Genomic DNA, 21901 nt, shown 5'->3' with positions numbered 1-21901 from the left:
GGCGCCAAGGGGCTGCTGAGACGCAACCACTGCACCACCTGTGGTCTCAGCACCTCGTGGCTTTTCCAGGGGGCCGGGGTTTGCCTCGATGGGTGCACCACGTGGGGCCTGGACGCATTCCTGTGTCACCCCACGGAACCGCACGGGGCCTCTCCTCTCACCCAGAACTGAGAGCACCCAGGGCCGTTCCAGTCGTAAATCGTACCCGGACACGCATGTCAGCGCCACTTCTCTAGCTGAGCTACACGACAGGAAACAGACGCCCACGACATCAACACAGATTAGGGTTAGGCAACAAAGGTTTTCTAACCAGGCTCTAGTCTCTGAGAGGAGAGACATCCACACACATTTGGGATCATTCTAGCTCCCACCTGACCGGGGATGGACTCCCAGGGTCCATGGGGACCGGGCCTGCTGCCCCGGGGGCCAGTAGGGACCCCGGCATCACACCTGCCCAGTTGCACAGGCAGCCGGGGAAGAGCTCACCAGGGCCAGGCTGGCATCGGGGCACGGGCTCACCGCACACCCTGCCCTCCTAAGCCCACACTCGGCATCCCTGCCTGGTGCCCCGGCACCAAGGAGCTCAGAAACGCGGAGACTGTGGCCTCCCCGTAGGGATCCGGCCTAAGCCTCCCCGCTGGGCTCCTGTGTGGAGCTGCCCGCCTCGACTCCCCTCCACACGCGGTGGCCATGTCCAAGCTCTGCAGTCACACTCGGGCTCTCCCATTAGGTGTCAGTCACAGCTTACTCTGTCTCCCAAAGCCCTGGCAACCCCCAGGAATGAGGTTGCGGTCACGGGCACACACCTTGCCCCGGGGGCCTCCTCGGGCATCTGTGCCCACACCGCCCCCCCAGCCCTTCCCTGTGAGCCAGCTGCAGCCCTGCCCCCACGAGGGGGCTGCACCCTTCTCAGTGGTCCCGATGGCACCGCCTCTATAGGCCACTCCTGACCATTCTGGGTCTCGACCCCAATCCAGGCAGGTCAACGACAGCAGAGCATTCCTACTTCCTCTCTAAAAATGAACTAGCTATTGACTTTCAGGATGAGTTGTTGTATATGTTCTGATAACATACTGTCACATAACTTAGGGTAGAAAAAAGGCCATCTATTTAGTAATTTCCAAGAGAAACGCACATATTCTCTCAATTCATTTGGTCAAAGCCAGACCAATCCCTTCCTCCTGGAGAAACAGCAGGAGGACGTCCCCGTGGTGCAGCGGGCAGGACTCGGTGCATCACTTGGTGGCCGGGTTCCAGCCCTAGTCGGGCAGAGAAGACCCCCCAACCCTAACCCCGGGAGCCACGCAGCACGGCCAAGAAAACAAACAAAAAGCCCAAAGGAAGAAAAAGGAAAGACGCGGGGTGCTGCTCAGGAGCACGGAGCCGCCGCTCGCAAGCCACCCCCAGGCAGGCGAGGGCGCCGGGTGTGCAGGCCTGGGAGCTGCTCAGGCCAGAGCGAAACCTCCTCTCAAGAGGCAAGTGTAAGTGACTTCCGACGGTCTCCACCCCGCCCTCTGCTCCTCTGCAGCGTGCAGAGGATGCCGATGCGCGAGAAACAGCATCACTGCACCCTTCTTCCCAAGATTTCAAAGGACTTTACGCGCTCCAACAGCACAAGGGAGAGGAGACAGAGGCGGAAATCGAGTTAAGAGCCTGGCTGGAGGCGCAGGAAACCTCGAGCAGGAACACGGCCCAGCGCACCACCTAAGGAGACGGGACGCGGGCGAGCAGGCGGCACGGCCCAGGGCAGCGTCCCCCGACCCCAGACCCAAGCCTGCATGCAGCCTGCTCCTCTGTTAGGTGGGCAGACGCAGGCAGGGCGGCCCCACAGGGCAGCCTCACCGCAGGTCACTTACCCACGCTTTCTTCACCTCTTCTGGGACTTCCGTTTCATCTTCCTGGAAAGGCAGGCGGAAGAAAAACAAGCGGTCACAGTCACAGACAGAGCTGGCAGCGCCAGTCAGCCCCGTCAGCACGCGCCTGGGCAGGGAGGGCTGGCGGCCAGGGGGCCATCGCTGCGGCCTCAGCAGCGCCTCGGAGCGCCTCCTGCAGCCCGAGCGGATGTCCGGCGGGAAGAGAACTGAGCTCCCATGGAGACCGGACGCTCACACCCACCGCTTCTAACAGTGACCACCACCGCCTCTCTTCCAGCCTCATCGAAGCGGCCATCTAGTTCCCAACGCGTCAGGCTCACCGGGACCTGACCCCAGCCGCTCGGTCCGTAAACGTCAGGTGCAGGCTGAGCCAACAGGCAGAGGCCAGCGGGGCGCGGACGCACGGAGCCCTGTCCTCGCTCGGAGCCAAAGTCACCCGCTCCTTCTTCTCCTTCGGAAGGGTAACCCTGAGTCAGACAACACTCTGAGAGCCCTGGGTCCTCAGCCAGCCCGGCGTGCACGGATGCCGCGGTGCTAACTCCCTGCACACCCTCGGAGCCCCGGGGGCGGCTCCGTCCGCAGGGCTTGTGCGCTGGCTCTGTCTGTCTGCACTCGCCGCGCCCTCGCCCCCTGCCCGCGCGCTTGGCACTGCCCTGGGGGCCAAGCCAGAGCCTCCCAGACGAGCCCGCGCCCCTGCGGTCTGTCTTTCTCGTGACACGTCCTGACACGCAGCCTCGGGCGCCGGGTGGGACTCTTGCACCCACACAGGACGCCTGGCACAGACAGGCCACTTACGTCCTTTGTCCAGAAGTTGATGCCCGTGCCCCGCCGGCGCTCCCGGGGCCGCCTCCTCTCGCGGACGGACAGCCTGCCGGAGGGCTGGTCGCCCGGCTCTGCTTCCTCGCCCTCTGTTCAGGGAGGAGACAAGGCTTGGAGCTCAGGAGCCCGGGGCACGCGCACTGGAGGCTGCGCTTTCCGAAGCCCGACGTACCGTTTTTGTCCATGTCCCGCGGCCCGGCAGTGTCTGTGGGCGGCTCTGAGCTCTGCGAGTCGGGGGCGGAGGACCCACCCGTCCGGAGCAGGTAGGAGCTGCTGTAGAGCGAGGGTCTCGGGGCAGAAGGGGACGCTGGCGCTGTGGGCTGCTCGGGCTGAGCTGGACACCGCAGGGGATGATACACGGGCTAGAACAACCCACAGGACGAGACGTCAGGGGTCAAGTCCAGTGAAAGCGTAGGGACAGTAGGTTTATTAAAAATGGGCTTTTCTACATCAAGAGGCTTATAAGCAGTTAACCAGCCAGAAAGGAAACAGGTCTGAACTCCTACTCTGACGATACTGCCGGGGTGACAGCAGCCCAGAAAAGTTCCTCCTAAACTGATGGAAGGGCGCTAGAAGCACCGGCTTGCTAACACAACTCCTTTGATTCTACAAAGCAAACAGGAAGGATGCTGGCCTTTCAAATTGGGGCATGGAAAGGCAGGGTGTAGCGGGAAGATAATCTCAGGATAGGAAAAAACAATGTAAGAGTCATCTAAAAACAGATCAAATCTGGACCTTCTGCCAATTTATGAGCCTTCTATCAACTTGACATAACTAGGCTTGCTGACACTAAAACCCCCCACTTTCTGGGACTTCCCTGGCAGCTGGCGTCAAGATGCACCCCCACTGCAAGGGGTGCGGGCGTGATCTTGGGCTGGGCACTCCAAGATCCTATATGTGCACCCCCACCCCCAAAATAAAAGTAAAAAAAAGTTCTTCTTTGAACTTTTTTTTTCCTTGAGAGTTAGGACAGAGCTCAACAGTCAACCTTAGCATTTATTTGTTGAAGATGCAGAGATAAATTCTCACCACATGCGGAGATTGTCTGATTCTCTGTTTATAAATTATAGAGACAGAAGCAATAAGATACAGTCAGCTTGGGAGTCTGATAGGACGGGGCTCAAATTCTAGCTTCGGCACAAAACGAGCCGTGTGACCTAAGAAGGCGACTCGAGTTCTGAGTCTCCACTTCCTCCTTCGTAAAGCAGGGAAAACAAGCTCTTCCTCAGAGAGGCCTGGGAGGACTGGATACACGTACCATACGCTACGTGCTTAGAACGGAACCTTGTACGTAGCAAGTACTCAAAAAACACTGGCTGATAAAACACACGGAATAAACAACAGAACCGTGGCTCCTAAAGAGCAGGAAGACTTCTCTTCCTGCAACCATGGTCACCATAAAATTTATCGTCCCAACCGGGGCATTTCTGGGCATGAAAAGGAATGGTATTGACAAACACCCCGAGACAAAAGGCATCGCTGGACGTCTTCGGTGAACCAGGAGCACGCTCACCCTAAACAGGACCCGACATCTCTGACTGTGCTTGCACTAAAGGGGTGAGGCGCACGGCAGGACGCCCACCGCAGCGCAGGAGGAGAGGCCGCGGGAGCGCGCACGCAGGGAGGCGGGCCGTGGCTCAGCCCACACCTCTGACTGCGCTTGCACTAAAGGGGTGAGGCGCACGGCAGGACGCCCACCACAGCGCAGGAGAGGCCGTGGGCTGCGGCTCAGCACCCCGCCACCTTTTCTTCCAAATCCCTCACTGGTGTCTGGCCGCGCCGTGCGGTGATGGGATCACAACCCCCGGCCAGGGCTGAAGCTGGGCCCTGCAGGGACAGTGCAGCCTACTACCTGCTGGGCTGCCAGGGAACCCGTCGGGCTCTCCTGAGTCACGGAGATGCCAAGCAAAGTGCTGAACACCCCACAGCCTCAGTGCAAGAAGGACTGGTATTTATCTCACAGGGCTGTGCTGAGGACTGAACAGTTTCATATATGTGAAACAGCTAACACAGTGCCAGGCATAAACAATAATAAACGCTTCTATTTCTACCTGTACTTTATTACATCGAGACCTTTCTTTTCAGAACTGAAAGGCTTGTGGCGGCAGTCATCTCACGGGCACATGCACAGAAGTGTGCTGCAGCCTAACCTACCCATCATGCCTCAGTGAGACTGGAAACAAGCACGGGAGCTAACTCCCGAGGAAACAACGCGTCACTTAAGGACAACATCCTCTGAATTCTTTCAGTTACACAGGCCCGCAGACCACAGATGGATGTAAGCAGGCTTCCTGAGAGGCGTCCACGCAGAGCAGCAAGCGCCGACTCCCCGCGAGCAAGAGTCCCCCGGCCACCCCCCGGACCCTGCTCTCCACGCCGGCGCTCACCTCTCCCTCCGGGCTCCGGCCCCAGGTCTGGCGGCTCTCCCCAGCTTCCTGGGTGGGGGCCGCCAAGGGCTCGTGCTTCCGGGGGCCGCCCTCAAGTGCTCCGGGACCCACGGGCTTCAGGCTGGGCTGCTCCTGAGCCTGACGCTCTACCCTTGACCGGCTGAACGTCCTCTCCGCTTCCTGAAGGTCCGTGAGGGTGACGCCCTGGGAAGACACCAGACAGTCAGAGGTTGCACCCTAACCACAGACACGTCCCCGTGAACGAGCAGGGAAGCTCCTCAAAGGTCTAATGGTACCAAGTTCCAAACAGCTCCCAACAGGCGTGAGGCCGTCTGCAGCTAATATACACCGGACACAAACACCCAGGTGTGCAGAGGCCCCGGGCCTGGGCCAGGCGCACCGCAAACACAGCCCTCCAGCGTCGCTGCTCGAGCTCCACGAATACCCCCTGCCGTGTCCACACCCATGCACTCACGGCTCCTCGGGGCCCTCCTGACCTTAAAGAGCATGTGGGCACCAGCTGAGCCTGCCCTGCAGATCCCAGGAAAGCTGGAGTTGACTCACAGAAAGAGCCAGGCTCAACACAGTGAAACGTCAGTTAGGCTAGGACAACCACCAAACCCCAAACTGCATCCACCCACACACACACAGAGCCGACCGCGAGGGGACGGCCAGGACGGTGGAGCAGGAGACCCGGAGCACGGCCCTCCAGAGTGACCACCGCGAGGGGACGGCCATGACGGTGTAGCAGGAGACCCGGAGCACGGCCCTCCAGGGTCCTCCAGAGTGACCACTGTGAGGGGATGGCCGGGACGGTGGAGCAGGAGACCTGGAGCACAGCCCTCCAGGGTCCTCCAGAATGACCATTGTGACGGGGCTGGCCAGGAAGGGTCCGCCACAACTAAGGAGAGAGAAGCGGCTGCCGCAAGACGGCAGGAGGGGCGGCCCACCCGTGGCAGAGCGACTAACCACGGAGGTCGCCTCCGGGCAGCGAGGGGCTGAGGGGCGCCCCAGCTAGGGTCCTGTGCCAGGGAGGGCGAGCCCCCAGAATGCAGGGCTTCAAGGCCAGTGGGGCTCCCTCGGGGAGTGGGGAGCAGAGACTCCGCTCCTGCAGGCACATACGGAGCTTCACACACCCCACAACCCAGGGCGGAAGCAGGGACTTCAAAAGAGCCAGATTGGACCCACCGGCTGACCGGAGTGTCCCTGAGAGGCAGGCCGTGACACTGGGGACAAGACACTGGCGGCAGCCACGCTGGGAGCTGGTCCCGCCCCAAGGACGCCGCTGCAGGCCAGCGCCACGGTGGGACCCTCCCTCTAGCCCAGTACCTGCAGCACCTGGCCCCCAGCAACACACACAGCATGGGAAGCCTCAGGCCCAGCAACCAAGCAGGCAGGGACGTGCGCCCGCACCCCTCCCCAGCAGACAGGCTGTTTGATGAGTCCTTGAGCCCACGGCAGCCCCCGGACAGCCAGCCCCTCACACCAGACAGGTGCTGGATGGGGACGCAGGGATCTGCGCCCGTGGACCCTGGGGCCCAGGTCCACCCACCAGTGGGCAGACTCCAGACCCAGACACGCCTGGGGCCCGGCCCTGTCCACGAGCAGCCTGAGCCAGCCTGGAGACCAGCCTCACACACCAGTGGGTGGACACCAGCCCCAGGACAACCGCAGGCCACTGCCTGCCGTGGGCTGACCCAGTCCACCACCTGCAGTCTCGTACCAGCCCTGGGATTTCCTGCACTGACTCCCTCACCAGTGAGCCAGCAGCAGCCCCGGGGTCCCCCAGAACCCACACGGGGGCACCCCTAGAGCATGGAGTGCTGCTGACCACAGTGGGGTGCACTGCTGGCATGCATAGGACACTTCCTACTAACGGCCACTTCTCCAAGATCGGGAAAACAGAACCAACCTGCTAGATACGCAGAAATAAAGACAGCAAGTTAGGCAAAGTGAGGCAACAGAACGTGTTCTAGATGAAGGAACAAGAAAAAACTCCAAAAAACAACTAGAAACAGGCGATCTCCCTGAGAAAAAGATCCAGGCAATAACTGTGAAGGTGACCAAAGAACTCAAAAAAGAGTGGGGAGGCTTTAACAGACAATCAGAAAATACAAAGAACGACCAGAGATGAAAACTAACATTAAAATGGAAATGCACTAGAAGGATTCAAGAGGCGACCAAGTGACACAGAGGAAGGGACCAGTGACCGAAGAGAGAGTGGGGCCAGCACACTGAACAGAACAAGGAGAAAGTGCACGTGAATAAACGGGGGCAGGTGACCTCAGGACAACACCAGACGCACTGACGTTCACGCTACAGGAGTCCCAGCAGGAGAACGAGAGAAGGGGCCACAGAACATATTTGAAGACATAACAGCTGGAAACTTGCCTAACCTGGGAAGAGAAACAGACATCCGGGTCCAGGAAACACTGGGTCCCAATCAAGAATAACCCAAAGAGGATTATACCAAGACACCTCGGAATTCAATCGGCAGAAGTCAGAGATGAAGAGAGAACATTAAAAGCACCAACAGAAAAGCAACAAGCTATAAACAAGGGAACTGCCATATAGTCATCAGCTGACTTTTCAGCAACAACTCTGCAAGACAGAAAGAAGGGGCACGCTGTATTTAAAGCGATGAGAAGGAAAGGCCTGCAATCAAGAATACCCTCCTCAGCGAGGCTCTCCTTTGGGCTGGATGAAGAAAGCACAAGTTTTATACACAAGCAAAAGCTAAGAGAGTTCAGCACCACAAAACCAGCTTTACAAGAAATATTAAAGGGATTTCTCTAAGCAAAAGACAGGAAAAAGGTGATAACTAGAAACATGAACATTACAAAAGGAAGACTCTCGCTGGAAAGGCAAATATGCAGGACAGGAAGTAGCGACAACTCAACCAAGTACAAAGCTAGTGCGCCCTGGCGGCTCTGACGGCACAGAGTCCACCTGCAACCCGGGAGACCTGGGGCTCCGACGGCACAGAGTCCACCTGCACCCGGGAGACCTGGGGCTCCGATGGCACAGAGTCCACCTGCACCCGGGAGACCTGGGGCTCCGACGGCACAGAGTCCACCTGCAACCCGGGAGACCTGGGGCTCCGACGGCACAGAGTCCACCTGCAACCCGGGAGACCTGGGGCTCCGACGGCACAGAGTCCACCTGCACCCGGGAGACCTGGGGCTCCGACGGCACAGAGTCCACCTGCACCCGGGAGACCTGGGGCTCCGACGGCACAGAGTCCACCTGCAACCCGGGAGACCTGGGGCTCCGACGGCACAGAGTCCACCTGCAACCCGGGAGACCTGGCGGCTCCGATGGCACAGAGTCCACCTGCAGTCCGGGAGACCTGGGTTTGATCCCTGCAGACAGGTTAAAAGGCCAACGAGTAAAATCAACTATATCCACAATAAGCAGTTAAGGGATAGACAAAATGAAAGGATGTAAAATATGATGTCAAAAACAGCAATCTTGGAGGGGAAAGAATGAAAAATGCAGGGTTATTAAAATCTTTTTTCAAATTAGAGCGATCATCAACTTGAAATTATCACATATATATGTATATATACTGCTATATACAAACCTCATGGTAATTACAAACCAGGAAACTATGATAGACACACACACGAAACAGGGAAAGACGTCCAAACACACCACTGAAGACAGACATCAAATCACGAGGGCCGAGAACAAGAGAGGAGATGAACAAAAGAACCACAAAAGAGAGAGAACAAGAACGAGAGAGATGAATGAAAGAACCACAGACACAATCTCAGAACAGTAAGAATGACAGCAGGCACAGACAGAGCAATAAGCACTTTAAATGTAAATGGGTTAAATGCTCCAATCAAAAGAGAGAGTGGCTGATTCAAAAACAAGACCCATACATACATATACTGCCGACAAGAGACACCCTTCAGACCTAAAGATACACAGCCTGAAAGCAAGGGGAACGAAAAAAGGTATTTGATGCAAACGGAAATCCAAAGAAAGTCAGGAAGCAGTACTTATGCCAGAAAAATATACTTTAAAATAAAGAGTGTTGCAAGAGACAAAAAGGGAAAGGACATAATGATCAAGGGGTGACTCCAAAAAGAAGACACAACAGTTATATACGCACCGAACATAGGAGCGCCTAAATGAGTAAGGAAAACGATAAAAGACATAGAGGGAGAAACCAACAGCAACATAACAGGACAGGACCTCACCCCCACTCACACCAACGGACAGACGACCCACACGGAGCATCAGGACGGGGACACTGACCACGTGTCACATCAGACCAGATGAACATAATCCACTCAAAAGCAGCAGATACATATTCTTTCCAAATGCATATTCTCCAGGATAGATCTGTACTACTTAACACAAGCCACAGTAGATTTAATAAAGCTGGAATCACATCAAGCATCTATTACAACCACAAGGCTCTGAGACTAGAATTCAACTACAAAAAAGAAAAAAACCCTGCAAAACCCACAAACATATGGGGGCTAAACAACACGCTACTAAACAGCTGACGGATCACCGAAGAGGTCAGAAGAGGGTGCAGAGTGCACCCGGAGACAAACGACGGAAACACAGCGCCCCGAGACCTTCGGAGGCTGCACAGCCAGTTCTAAGAGGGATATTTGTAGCAATACAGACCTACCTCAGGATACACAGAAAACCTCACACAACCTAACCTTAACCAAAGGAATTAGAAAAAGAGGAATAAACAAAATCCACAGTTAGCAGACAGCAAGGAGATCTAAGCAGTCAATCCTAGAGGAAATCAACCCTGAATATTCACTGGAGGGACTGATGCTGAAGCGCCAATACTTTGGCCACCTGATGCCAAGAGCCGACTGATTGGAAAGACCCTGGTGCTGGGAAAGATTGAAGGCGGGAGAAGAAGGCAACAGAGGATGAGACGGTTGGATGGCATCACCGACTCGATGCACACGAATCTGGGCAAACTCCTGTAGACAGTGAAGGACAGGGAAGCCTGTCCATGGGGCTGCAGAACGTTGGAGAGGAGTTGGTGATCGAACAACGACAACAAAGTCAGCAGAAGAAGCGTGATGACCAGAGTAGTAATAGATCAGACGGGACCAAAAGTGACCAAAAGAACCTTTAGCCAGACTCATCCAAAAAAAGAGCTCAAATCAACGTCAGAAAAGAAGTTACGACTGACACTACAGAAGCAAAGACACGAAGAGGTTGCTATGACAACTATATGCCAGTAAGAACCACCACCTAGAAAAATGGACACATTTCTAGAAATGAGAATCTAAACCAGGAAGATAAAAACTATGGACCAATTAACAGTAATGAAACAGAGTCAGTAATAACAATGAAAGCTCCCCACAAACAGAGGTCCAAGACCAAACGGTTTTACAAGTGAATCTACAAAACATTTAGAGAGCGAACACCTGTCCTTCTGAAATGCTTCCAAAAAACTGAAGAGTAAGGAACGCTTCTTAACTCGTTCTCTGAGGCCAGCATCACCTTGCTACCAAAACCAGACAGATACAACACACAAAAAGAAAATTACAGGCTGAAATCCCTGATGAACATAGATGTAAAAACTGTCAATTAAATACGAGCAAACCAAATCCCATAAACATTAAAAAGATCAAACACCATGATCCCTCTTCATGGACCACAGCTTGCTGTGGCGAAGGGGCTTGTGCAATTCAATGAAGCTATGAAGCCCTGCAAGGCCACCCAAGACAGACGGGTCTCAGTGGAGAGTTCTGACAAAACATGGTCCACTGGAGAAGGAAATGGCAGCCCACTCCAGTATTCTTGCCTGGATAACCCATGGACAGTATGAAAAGGCAAAAAGATATGATTCTGGAAGATGAGCCCCCAGGTCGGAAGTGTCCAGCGTGCTACTGGGCAAGAGCAGAGGGCGCTACCAACAGCTCTGAGAAGAACGAAGGGGCGGGGCTGCTCAGGTTACACAGAGGGCGGGGCTGCTCACTACTGCACAGTAGGGGGGACGAACAGATGCAAGGGCCAGACCTGAGAGGGCGCCTGAGAACTACCCAAAGAAAAAGAAACACGAGAAGGCAATGTGGTTGTCTGAGGCCTACAAATATCTGAGAAGTGGAAAGCAAGGGAGAAAGGGACAGACAGCCCCACCTGAATGCAGAGTCCCAGAGAAGAGCAAGGAGAGATAAGAAAGCCCTTTAAACAAACAGTGCAGAGAGACAGAAGAAAACAGCAAAATGGGAAAGACTAGAGACCTGTTCAGGAAAGCTGGAGATGTGACGGGAACACTTCACACAAGGTCAGGCTCAGTGAAGGACAGAAATGGGAGGCCCTGCCAGAAGCAGCAGAGATTAAAGGGGGCAAGAAGTGACTGAAAAACTAGACAAGAAAGGTCTCAATGACACGGATAACCATGATGGTTGGCCACCCGCCTAGTCAGACATCCTAGAGTGTGAAGTCAAGTGGCCCTTAGGAAGCATCACTACGAAGAAAGCTAGTGGAGGTGACGGGATTCCAACTGAGCTCTTTCAAATCCTAAAAGATGACGCTATTTAAGTGCTGCACTCAATATGCCAGCAAACATGGAAAACTCAGCAGTGGCCACAGGACTGGAAAAGGTCAGTTTTCATTCCAATCCCAAAGAAAGGCAATGCCAAAGAATGCTCAAACTACCACACAATTGCACTCATTTCACATGCTAGCAAGATAATGCTCAAAATCCTTCAAGCTAGGCTTCAACAGTACATGAACAGAGAATTTCCAGATGTACAAGCTGGGTTTAGAAAAGGCAGAGGAACCAGAGATCAAATTGCCAACAGGCGCTGGATCACAGAGAAAGCAAGGGAATTTCAGAAAAACATCTACTGCTTCATTGACTACACCAAAGCCTTTGACTGTGTGAATCACAACAAACTGTGGAAAATTCTTCAAGAGATGAAAGTTCCAGATCACCTTACCTGACTCTTGAGAAATCCGTATGCAGGTCAAGAAGCAACAGAACTAGAGATGGAACAGCTAGCTGGTTCCAAATTGGGAAAGGAGTACATCAAGACTGTATATTGTCACCCTGCTTATTTAACTTGTATGCTGAGTACATCATGTGAAATGCTGGGCTGGATGAATCACAAGTTGGAATGAAGATTGCTGGGAGAAGGTATCAGTAACCTCAGATATGCAGATGACACCATTTTAATGGCAGAAAGTGAGGAGCAAGCAAACAGCCTCTTGATGAAGGTGAAAGAAGAGAGTGAAAAAGCTGGCTTAAAATTCAACAATCAAAAAACTAAGTTCATGGCATCTGGTTCCATCACTTCATGGCAAAGAGAAGGGGAAAAGGCAGAAACAGTGTCAGATTCTATTTTCTGGACTCCAAAATCTCTGTAGAGTGCAGTGAGTGCAGCCATGAAATTCAAAGACGCTTGCTCCTTGGAAGGAAAGTTAGGACAAACCTAGTCAGTGTATTAAAAAAGCAGGGATATCAGTTTGCCAACAAAGGCCCACAGTCAAAGCTACGGTTTTTCCAGTAGTCGTGAGAGAGCTGGACCACAAAGGAGGCCGAGCGCCAGAGAACTGACGCTTTTGAACTGTGCTGCTGGAGAAGGCTCTTGAGAGTCCCTTGGACTGCATGGAGATCCAACCAGTCCATCCTGAAGGAAGTGAGATGGTTAGATAGAATCGCCGACTCAGTGAACATGAACTTCAGACGGGAGGACAGAGGGACCAGGCGGTGCCGCAGTCCATGGAGCACAGAGGCCTGGACTCACAGACGGACAACAGCAGCTAGTGATGCCGTGACGAGTGGGCTTATCCCGGGCACGCAAGGGTGACTGAGTATCTCCATATCAGTCAATGGGACAGACACTGCATTGACAAACTGAAGAGTAAAAACCATATGATCATCTCTGTAGAGGCACAAAAAGCTTTCGACAAAATTCAACATCCATTTATGATATAAAAACAATTCTCCAGAGAGTGGGGATAGAGAAAACACACCTCAATAATAAAGGCTACACAGGAGAAGCCTCGAGCGAACACCATGCTCAACGGTGGAGTTCTAAAAGCATTTCGTCTACGATCAGGAACAAGACAAGGATGCCCACTCTTGCCACTTTTATTCAGACAAGAAAAAGAAATAAAAGGAATCCACACTGGAAAAGAATAAGTAAAGCTGTCAGTGTGTGTGGATAACATGATCCTATACACGGAAAATCTCAACGATGCCACCTAAAAGCCACCAGAGCTCATGGATTCGGTAAAGGCACAGGGTATAAAATTAATGACAAGTAAGACAGAAACATGGAGAAGGCAGTGGCAGCCCACTCCAGTGTTCTTGCCTGGAGAATCCCACGGGCAGAGGAGCCTGGCGGGCTACAGTCCACGGCGTCACAGAGAGTCGGACACGACTGAGTGACTAAGCAACAAGACAGAAATGTACAATCCAGCCCATTCTGCTTCTGGGTCTGTATCTAAAGATGCAAAAGCAGGGACTGAAGAGTCAGTTGCACGTCATGTTCACGGCAGCACTGCTGACGGCCGCCAAACGGTGAGAGCAACGCCAAGTGTCCATCAGGGGTGGCGGACGACCATGATGCGGTGTGGACACACCACGGAACACTGCCCGGCCACACGAGGGGAGGAGGCTGACGTGAGAGACACGAGGGACAGGCTGCCACCGACGGACGGCAGCTGCGCCCCCACTCAGCGGGTCACCTGGAGCCAAGGCCACAGGAGAAGGCGCACACGGGGGTGCCGGCAGCTGGGGGACAGAGGAGTGTCCGGGGGCTGAGGGTTTCAGTTTGGAAGAGGGAAGCAGTTCCGGAGATGGATGGCTGCAAAAAAATGTGACCGTTTTTACTGCCAATGAACTGTTTGCTTAAAAATGGCCAATTATCAAGCTGCACGTTACATATGTCTTCCACAATAAACCCAAACAAACATGGCAGCCAGTCTGGTCCTCTTGGGGTCACGTCCTCCGGGGGGAACGGACTGCCGTCGAGCACGAGCAGTCACACTGTGACAACCCTGGCTCAGGAGGGCGCCTGCCTGGCCCCGGGGGTCCATCAGTCCTTAGCCTTCCTGCTCGGCGTCTTTAGCACCTGAAACTGCGGGGCTTCCCCGCCCCCTGGAAACGGCCTTCTCACCCCTCTGGACCATCTCCTGTTGACTCACCACCGCCGGCCCGGCTCAGCCTCCTCTGCCTCCCTGACGCCCAACCACAGCCCCTGTCCTTGTCGCTGCCACACGCCCACGGCCCAGCTCGGCCAAGGGACAGCCGCCCACGCGCCTCCAGGCTTCTGAGACCTCCCACCAGGTCTTGGCAACCTTTTCGAGATATTCCTCACTGCAATGCCTCCCTTAGGGCTCTTTCCTTTTGTAACATCACTAGTGAAACATAAGCCACACCCCGGCAGCACACACGCTGTCTCTGAGCATGCTCCCGGGGCTGCGCAGCATCCGCACTCAGCGTCACGGACGCCCCCCACACCCTCAGGGTCGCTTCCCGTCCCCCCTCTCTCCAGCCCTGAGCAAACACTCATCTACTTTCTTTTCTCTGCCAGTTCTGGACACTTCCATACAAATGGAATCATGCCCCGTTTCTTTCACCCAGCGTAACTTTTTCTTAAGGTTCATCTCATTGTAGTATGTGCATGTTTTAGGACTTCATTTCTCTTTATCGCCAAACAACATTCATTGAATATGGAACACTGTTCATCCATTCATTGATCGACAGGAACTTGTGTGCTTTTCCCAGTTTTGCTAACTGCTTAACTCGCTCGGTCTGTGCAACAGCCCAGCTCGGGCCCCCCCCCCACACCTGCTGGGACCCCCACCACCCACTCCTGCTGGGACCGCCGGGCGCCCCGGCTCCACAGCTCTGACCGTCTTGCTCCTAAGGGTCCAGGGCTCAGCCCTACAGCCAACATGCACGCTCCCGTGGGTCTATGCAGCAAGTAAAGCCTAGCCAGAGGACACACTGAAGGGGGGTTTCTGACTCCCGTGAATAATGCTGTTATAAAATCTGTGTAGGAGCATCTCTGTGGACGCCTGCCTTTCTCTCTCGATTGCACACCCAGGAGCAGCACGCGGGCCCCGTGGTAACTGTGGTGAGGACCGAGCTTCTCCTGTAGGAATGAAATGGGGGCCTTAGCACAGTGAGATGATTAGGCTTAGGGAGGAAAGAGGAGAGACCTGCTCTGCTCCTGGAAGAACAGAAGCGAAAGCAGGTGTGTGTAGCTATGAACGCATCTGATTCTGTGCAGTGTGAGGTCTAACACGAAAGCTTCTGTTGCAGGGGCTGCAAGGAGGCACTTGTTTGCCGTTTTTTAACTGTTCCAGGGGGACAGCAGACAGACAGAGGACTCAAAACGCAGAGGCACACTCACTTGGGTAGACCTTCGGGTCTGTCGAGCCTGTCTGGAGCGCGCCTTCCGTAAGGACTCTGCTTCCTCGTCCCGGACAGGAGTCAGATACGACCTGTGGGGAGAGGCACACCAGAGGTGAGGCCCCGGCACACGCGGGTGCTCCCCACGTGGGCGGGCCCCGCGCACCAACACGGAGCCTGGCAGAGGCGGCCACAGAAGGCCACAACGGAGGATGACAGAAGCCAAGACTCAATCTGGACCTACTACTGCGTGCAGAGCCGCGTCCTAACAGTAACACAGGAGCCTTCCTTCCCCTCTCCCATCCTCACACGGCTCCTTTTCTGGCCTCGTGCTCCGGTGCGAACCTCCAGAGCAGGTGAAGAGCGGTGTGACCCACCACCCGGCTCCCGCCTTCAGAGCTGGCTTCTGGCTGAGACAGCAGACTCAGCTCCCCAAGTGCAGGCAGCTCCTCCCTCCCTGGAAGCAGGTGGGGGTGTGTGTGTGGGGGTGTGGGTGTGTGTGTTTGGGGGGTGGGTGTGTGTGTGTGGGGGGTGTGTGTGTGTGTGGGGGGGTGTCAGTGTGTGGGGTGTGTGTGGGTGGGGGGTATGTATGTGGGTGTGCGTCTGGGGAGGGGTGTGTGTGTGGGTGGGTGTGTGTATGTGTGTGGGGTGTGTGTGTGTGGGGTGTGTGTGTGTGTGGTGGGGTGTGTGTGTGGGTGTATGTGTGTGGGGTGTGGGTGTAGGGGGTGGGTGTATGTGTGTGTGGGGGGGGTGTGTGTGGGGGGTTGTGTGTGTGTGTGTGTGTGTGTGTGTGTGCGCACATCAGCTAAGCCTTCAGCAAGGTGTTATCTTTTTGCTGGTGGAGGGTCTCGCCTCCATGCTGATGGCTGCAGGCTGAGCAGTGTGGTGGTTGCTGAGAACTGCGGCAATTTCTTAAAATGAGACAACAAAGTTTGCCTGATTGGCTCTTCCTTTCATAAAAAGCTTCTCCGTAGCCTGTCATGCTGTTTGACAACATCTCACCCACAGCAGAATTTCTTTCAAAACTGGAGTCAATCCTCTCAAATCCAGCCACTGCTTTATCAACTAAGTTTATGTAATAATCTAAATACTTTCTTGTCACTTTGAAAGTCTCCACAGCTTCTTCACCAGGAGTAGATTCCATTGCAAAAAAAACTTTAAGAAATATTTTATTTTTTAAATTGAAGTACAGCTGATTTTCCAGTTGTCACGTATGGATATGAGAGTTGGACTGTGAAGAAAGCTAAGCGCTGAAGAATTGATGTTTTTGAACTGCGGTGTTGGAGAAGGCTCTTGAGAGTCCCTTGGACTGCAAGGAGATCCAACCAGTCCATCCTAAAGGAGATCAATCCTAAATATTCATTGGAAGGACTGAAGCTGAAGCTCCAATACTGTGGTCACCTGATGTGAAGAGTCGACTCATTGGAAAAGACCCTGATGCTGGGAAAGACTGAGGGCAGGAGAAGGGGATGACAAAGGATGAGATGGCCAGATGGCATCACTGACTTGACGGACATGGGAGTCTGAGCAAGCTCCCGTGAAGGACAGTGAAGGACAGGGCAGCCTGGCACGCTGCGGTCCACAGCGTCGCAAAGAGTCGCACACGACTGAGCGCCTGGACAACAACACTTGATTTACAATGTTCTGTTGGTTTCAGGGGTACAGCAAGGTGATCAGTTATACACATACCTCCATCTGTTCTTCTTCAGTCTTTCTCTTCAGGCTATTACAGTGCTGAGCACAATTCCCTGTGCAGTACAGTAGGTCCTTACTGTTTATCTATTTTATGTGTAGTAGTAGTGTGTATATAACCCCAAACTTCTAATTTACCACCCTTATTTTCCCTCTAGTAACAGTAAGTTTGCTTTTATGTCTGTGACTATCTGTTTTATATGTAAGCTCATTTGTATCTTTTTTATAAAGACTCCATATATTAGTGATATCACATGGCATTTGTCTTTTTTCCGTCTGGCTAACTTCACTTACTGTGACAATCTCTAGTTACATCCCTGTTGCTGCAAATGGCACCATCTCATTTTTATGGCTGAGTTTTATTTCATGTATATATGTACCACACCGTCTTTATCCATTCATCTGCAGATGGATGCTTCTCATCCACAAGAAGCAAATCCTCACCCTTCAAGCTTTATCACGAGAGGCAGCAATTCTGTCCCAGCTTCAGGCTCCCCTTCTCAGCCTAGTTCTCCTGTGCAGCTCCTTCACCACTCAAGTCTTGGATCCCTTGAACTCATCCATGAGGGCTGGGATCTACTTCCTCCAAACTCTTGCTAAGGTGGATATTTTGATCTCTCCTCACGAGTCACAAACGTTCTTGGTGAGTCTTCTCCAGAGAGTTTTCAACTGATTCTGCCCAGGTCATCAGAGGACTCGCTGTCTGTGGCAGCTACAGCCTTATGAAATGTAGTTCTTAAACAATATGCCAGAGAGTCAAAATCACTCCCTGACCGACAGGCTGCAGGACAGACGTGTTTTCAGGCATGAACTGCATGGATCCCACCGTCCACCTGCATCAGCGCTCTCGGGTGGCACCTAGCGCACCGTCAGTGAGCAGCAATGTTTTGAATCTTTATTTTCTGGGCAGTAGGTCTCAGCGATGAACTTAAAAAGTTCAGTAAACTTTCTGTCAACAGAAGTGCTGTCATCTAGGCTTTCTTGTTCCTGCACAGAGCACAGGCAGGGTAGACACAGCATAACTCTTCGGAGCCCTAGATTCCCGAAATGGTAAACAAGCACTGGTTTCAACTTAAAGTCGCTGCGACAGGCGCGCTAAATCACAGGTGGCAGCGACGGGCATGCTAAGCGTGGCCGAGAGGAGCTACCCCACGTCCGAGGTCAGGGGCAGAAGCCGGGAGGACCCCATACCTGAAGGGCGATGGCCAAGAGGAGCTACCCCATGTCCGAGGTCGTGGGGGGCGGCCGAGAGGAGATACCCTTTATTTTCTGAGCATCCGAGGTCAGGGGCAGTGACGAGAGGAGTTACCCCACGTCTGAGGTCAGGGGTGGCGGCCGGGAGGAGATACCCCACGCCCTTAAGCCCGAGGCCAGGGGCGGCTGGCGGGAGGAGCTACCCCATGCCCCCACGCCCAAGGCCAGGCCCGTTGGCCGGGAGGACCAACCCCACGCCCGAGGCCAGGGGCGGTGGCCGGGAGGACCAAACCCACACCGTGGCTGCGCGTGCACAGGAAGGCCTAGAGGAGCTATCCCATGTTGAAGGTCAGGAAGGGCAGCGGTGAGGAGATACCCCTCGTCCAAGGTAAGGAGCAGCGGCTGCACTTTGCTGGAGCAGCCGTGAAGAGACACCCCACGCCGAAGGTAAGAGAAACCCAAGTAAGACGGGAGGTGTTGCAAGAGGGCATCAGAGGGCAGACACACTGAAACCATACTCACAGAAAACTAGTCAATCTAATCACACTAGGACCACAGCCTTGTCTAACTCAATGAAACTAATGAAGCCATGCCCATGGGGCAACCCAAGATGGGCAGGTCATGGTGGAGAGATCTGACAGAATGTGGTCCACTGGAGAAGGGAATGGCAAACAACTTCAGTATTCTTGCCTTGAGAACCCCATGAACAGCATGAAAAGGCAAAATGATAGGATACTGAAAGAGGAACTCCCCAGGTCAGTAGGTGCCCAATATGCTACTGGAGATCAGTGGAGAAATAACTCCAGAAAGAATGCAGGGATGGAGCCAAAGCAAAAAGAATACCCAGCTGTGGATGTGACTGGTGACAGGAGCAAGGTCCGATGCTGTAAAGAGCAATATTGCACAGGAACCTGGAATGTCAGGTCCATGAATCAAGGCAAATTGGAAGTGGTCAAACAGGAGATGGCAAGAGTGAATGTCGACATTCTAGGAATCAGCAAACTGAAACGGACTGGAATGGGTGAATTTAACTCAGATGACCATTATATCTACTACTGCGGGCAAGAATCCCTCAGAAGAAATGGAGTGGTCATCATGGTCAACAAGAGAGTCCGAAATGCAGTACTTGGATGCAATCTCAAAAACGACAGAATGATCTCTGTTCGTTTCCAAGGCAAACCATTCAATATCACAGTAATCCAAGTCTATGCCCCAACCAGTAATGCTGAAGAAGCTGAAGTTGAATGTTTCTATGAAGACCTACAAGACTTTTTAGAACTAACACCCAAAAAAGATGTCCTTTTCCTTATAGGGGACTGGAATGCAAAAGTAGGAAGTCAAGAAACACCTGGAGTAACAGGCAAATTTGGCCTTGGAATACGGAATGAAGCAGGGCAAAGACTAATAGAGTTCTGCCAAGAAAATGCACTGGTCATAACAAACACCCTCTTCCAACAACACAAGAGAAGACTCTATACATGGACATCACCAGATGGTCAACACCGAAATCAGATTGATTATATTCTTTGCAGCCAAAGATGGAGAAGCTCTATACAGTCAGCAAAAACAAGACCGGGAGCTGACTGTGGCCCAGACCATGAACTCCTTATTGCCAAATTCAGACTTAAATTGAACAAAGTAGGGAAAACCGCTAGACCATTCAGGTATGACCTAAATCAAATCCTTTATGATTATACAGTGGAAGTGAGAAATAGATTTAAGGGCCTAGATCTGATAGATAGAGTGCCTGATGAGCTATGGAATGAGGTTCGTGACATTGTACAGGAGACAGGGATCAAGACCATCCCCGTGGAAAAGAAATGCAAAAAAGCAAAATGGCTGTCTGGGGAGGCCTTAGAAATAGCTGTGAAAATAAGTGAAAAGCAAAGGAGAAAAGGAAAGATAAAAGCATCTGAATGCAGAGTTCCAAAGAATAGCAAGAAGAGATAAGAAAGCCTTCTTCAGCGATCAATGCAAAGAAATAGTAGAAAACAACAGAATGGGAAAGACTAGAGATCTCTTCAAGAAAATCAGAGATACCAAAGGAACATTTCATGCAAAGATGGGCTTGATAAAGGACAGAAATGGTATGGACCTAACAGAAGCAGAAGATATTAAGAAGAGATGGCAAGAATACCCAGAAGAACTGTACAAAAAAGATCTTCACGACCCAGATAATCACGATGTTGTGATCACTGACCTAGAGCCAGACATTCTGGAATGTGAAGTCAAGTGGGCCTTAGAAAGCATCACTACGAACAAAGCTAGTGGAGGTGATAGAATTCCAGTTGAGCTATTCCAAATCCTGAAAGATGCTGCTGTGAAAGTGCTGTGAATATGCCAGCAAATTTGGAAAACTCAGCAGTGGCCACAGGACTGGAAAAGGTCAGTTTTCATTCCAATCCCAAAGAAAGGCAATGCCAAAGAATGCTCAAACTACCGCACAATTGCACTCATCTCACATGCTAGTAAAGTAATGCTCAAAATTCTCCAAGCCAGGCTTCAGCAATATGTGAACCGTGAACTTCCTGATGTTCAAGCTGGTTTTAGAAAAGGCAGAGGAACCAGAGATCAAACTGCCAACATCTTCTGGATCATCAAAAAAGTAAGAGAGTTCCAGAAAAACATCTATTTCTGCTTTATTGACTATGCCAAAGCCTTTGACTGTGTGGATCACAATAAACAGTGGAAAATTCTGAAAGAGATGGGAATACCAGACCACCTGATCTGCCTCTTGAGAAATTTGTATGCAGGTCAGGAAGCAACAGTTAGAACTGGACATGGAACAGACTGGTTCCAAATAGGAAAAGGAGTACGTCAAGGCTGTATATTGTCACCCTGCTTATTTAACTTATATGCAGAGTACATCATGAGAAACGTTGGACTGGAAGAAAGAGAAGCTGAAATCAAGATTGCCGGGAGAAATATCAATAACCTCAGATATGCAGATGACACCACCCTTATGGCAGAAAGTGAAGAGGAACTCAAAAGCCTATCGATGAAGGTGAAAGTGGAGAGTGAAAAAGTTGGCTTAAAGCTCAACATTCAGAAAACGAAGATCATGGCATCCGGTCCCATCACTTCATGGGAAATAGATGGGGAAACAGTGGAAACAGTGTCAGACTTTATTTTTCTGGGCTCCAGAATCAGTGCAGATGGTGACTGCAGCCATGAAATTAAAAGATGCTTACTCCTTGGAAGGAAAGTTATGACCAACTTAGATAGCATATTCAAAAGCAGAAATATTACTTTACCAACAAAGGTTCGTCTAGTCAAGGCTATGGTTTTTCCTGTGGTCAGGTATGAATGTGAGAGTTGGACTGTGAAGAAGGCTGAGTGCCGAAGAATTGATGCTTTTGAACTGTGGTGTTGGAGAAGATTCTTGAGAGTCCCTTAGACTGCAAGGAGATCCAACCAGTCTATTCTGAAGGAGATCAGCCCTGGGTGTTCTTTGGAAGGACTGATGCTAAAGCTGAAACTCCAGTTCTTTGGCCACCTCATGCGAAGAGTTGACTCACTGGAAAAGACTCTGATGCTGGGAGGGATTGGGGGCAGGAGGAGAAGGGGACGACAGA

General features: G+C 52.5%; 1 protein-coding gene across 7 annotated transcripts in view; it reads right to left on the bottom strand.

Annotated features, from left to right (window-relative positions):
* PPP1R12B (protein phosphatase 1 regulatory subunit 12B) overlaps positions 1-21901 on the bottom strand; it is a 167478-nt gene that overhangs the window by 52004 nt on the left and 93573 nt on the right. For all 7 annotated transcript variants that reach the window (XM_070384637.1, XM_070384634.1, XM_070384636.1 and 4 more), the window contains 5 exons: positions 15442-15532; positions 5081-5284; positions 2866-3055; positions 2670-2782; positions 1857-1898 (listed from right to left, as the gene is read on the bottom strand). In XM_070384637.1, coding sequence (XP_070240738.1) covers positions 1857-1898; positions 2670-2782; positions 2866-3055; positions 5081-5284; positions 15442-15532 — 640 coding nt within the window. The remainder of the gene's footprint in view (positions 1-1856; positions 1899-2669; positions 2783-2865; positions 3056-5080; positions 5285-15441; positions 15533-21901) is intronic.

Source organism: Bos mutus, chromosome 16 (assembly GCF_027580195.1).
Source record: "Bos mutus isolate GX-2022 chromosome 16, NWIPB_WYAK_1.1, whole genome shotgun sequence".
In the NCBI taxonomy this organism is placed as follows: Eukaryota; Metazoa; Chordata; class Mammalia; order Artiodactyla; family Bovidae; genus Bos; species Bos mutus.
The sequence above is the reverse complement of the archived record's forward strand: the minus strand, read 5'-3'. Positions and strand labels throughout refer to the sequence as shown.